Genomic DNA, 2,176 nt, shown 5'->3' with positions numbered 1-2,176 from the left:
AGAAATATGGCATTGTTCATTGAGAACCATTGTTCTCCATCACTAAAGAGCTCTGGACCAACAGAGTCATCAACAATGGTTGAGTAAAGTGCATCCACTAAAGGTTTGAAAGTTTCAGTCACTTTCTCTCTATCAGGCCAAAAGGTGTGATAACAGTAACTCACCAGCTGCTTGTTTTCTGACATTTTCTTTAGTGCCTTGAGTACAGTAACATATGCTGTCACTACTGGATCCTGAAGGAGAGCTTTGTTCCAGTCATTTTTCACTCCAGTTTCCCACAGACCTTTTCGGTTGCTTGTCACAGCAAATGTGCCATTTACATTGACAGGAAGACCCGTGTGAATGGGAAGAGGAAGGAAGCAAAAGGCCTGTCCAACAAGATCTGTTTGTAATGTGCTGAATTTTCCAGTTTCTGGATCATTTTGCAAGGGCACAGCAATCCCTCCAATGGGCAAAGAGAAACTGGCTTGCTTGTTTTTCTGAAGGGCCATTTTCAAGGACTCATCTGTCCCAAAGCAGTTGTACAGGAGCCAGAGCTGAACTTCATTTTCATTAGACTGCTGACTGGATATTTTCACAATGCTGAATTTACAGCAATTGATCACCTCTTTGCATTTACCATCAAGTTTCATCAGTGATTTCTCAGCATGACGTTGCTTGGACACACTGGTGTCATCAGGAATCTCCATTGCACTCACAGTGGTTTTGGACACAGAGAAGATGGTCTCTATTTCGTTTTCTCTTGGTGGAGTCGATCCATTGTGTGGGATATTTTGGAGGGATAACGTAATGATGTTCTTTAAAAAAAGCAGATGGGTTTGTGAATTCTTAGAAAAGAGATGTTGAAAATCCAAGATATTGTGTTTTTGATACACTTTTGGGTTTATTTCTGATTTGGCAGCCTCTTCTTGACTTCGGAAAGGTAGTTTGATCAGAGTGCCTGGATAGGGTTCAGGAGGACTTTTTCGGGTAAAATTACAGTCAAAAATGTTTTTATATGATCCAAACTGACCAGGAAAACAATGAAAGAGTCGCTGTTGAGAGAGATCCAGCTTGATTCCAGGATTTGTTTTGTGTTTGATATGCTTTGTGAGATGAGTAACATTTGGATCAAGTATGAGGAGAGTGTTGCCACTAAGGATGGAGGGGACATCTGTCACATGATACACAGTGTTGAATCCAAGTCCAAACTTTCCAATTTTTTCCACTTTGTTTTCCTTTGAGGCTGAGCCAACTCTGACAATATTTTTCCAATCCTCTGCTGTGAACTGCTCATTATTAAAAGCCCAAAGACAAGGTCCCTGACAAAGAGCCATGTCAGGGTCAATCAGGCTTTCGGGGGCATCTTTGTGTACTCTGAAATCCACCAAGAACTTGCAAACAGCTGCCCCAGCATCCTCTGCATTCTGGATGAGCTCTTTGAAGATGTCACTGTCTTCATCGTACTCTTTAAGAATATTTTTTATCCTCATTGTTATTGGTTCAGATTGTCCACACTGCTCTATTCCTATCTCCTCTGGATCAAGGATGTGGGTACTGAGAAAACGAATTTCCAGCCATTCAGCTGCTGCTTTTGGGATTTCCTCATGTATGACATAAATTTCCTCTTCTCTGCAGTTTAGTTCTTTTAGTCCATTTTTGCTTACATCACAGAAAAGAGCTGTTGATCGTGGTTTAAGGGTAAATTTTCCTCCCTCAGCAATGACTGGCACTGGGATGTCATCCTGAACTGTTTTCTTCTCTTTCCAGAGCCAGTTGAGAATTTCTATTGACACTTTGACCTCTGAGGAACTTGCAATCGGCTGTTGTCTTGCTTCAACATTTTGCTGGATGTTGTACAGAATGCCCAAAATTTCTTCATTAGAAAGTACTTTTCTCAGGCCAAACTTCTGAAGCAGCTTTTTGTATGGCAAAAATTCCTTCGGCATCTTCCCAATGTAAGAACTCAGATCTAGATTATTTGGGTATTCAAGAACCAGATCCTGGGGTGCAACAAACTGGTTGTGAGTCCATAGACAGCATGTCTCATTGTCCATCATTGTAACAAATACAGAGACATTGTCTTGCATGTGTTTGTAAATGCTGTGCAGCTGTCTTTTGAAGTCTACATCTGTGTCAGGATTAACCATTTCCAGTGCTTTTGATTTCAAGACTGACAGATTCTCAGTCACTTTTT

General features: G+C 41.0%; 1 protein-coding gene across 1 annotated transcript in view; it reads right to left on the bottom strand.

Moving 5' to 3' along the window:
- The window catches only part of LOC102200331 (sacsin-like), an 18,451-nt gene that overhangs the window by 6,793 nt on the left and 9,482 nt on the right, over nucleotides 1-2,176 (bottom strand). The window contains exon 6 of the mRNA XM_013908297.1: nucleotides 284-1,951. Within this exon, the coding sequence (XP_013763751.1) occupies nucleotides 284-1,951 (1,668 nt within the window). The remainder of the gene's footprint in view (nucleotides 1-283; nucleotides 1,952-2,176) is intronic.

The sequence above is a fragment of the Pundamilia nyererei genome, unplaced genomic scaffold (genome assembly GCF_000239375.1).
Source record: "Pundamilia nyererei isolate P.nyererei 1_Seehausen unplaced genomic scaffold, PunNye1.0 scaffold00009, whole genome shotgun sequence".
NCBI classification, from domain to species: Eukaryota; Metazoa; Chordata; class Actinopteri; order Cichliformes; family Cichlidae; genus Pundamilia; species Pundamilia nyererei.
Note: the sequence above shows the minus strand (reverse complement) of the source record. Positions and strands in the feature narration are given on the sequence as shown.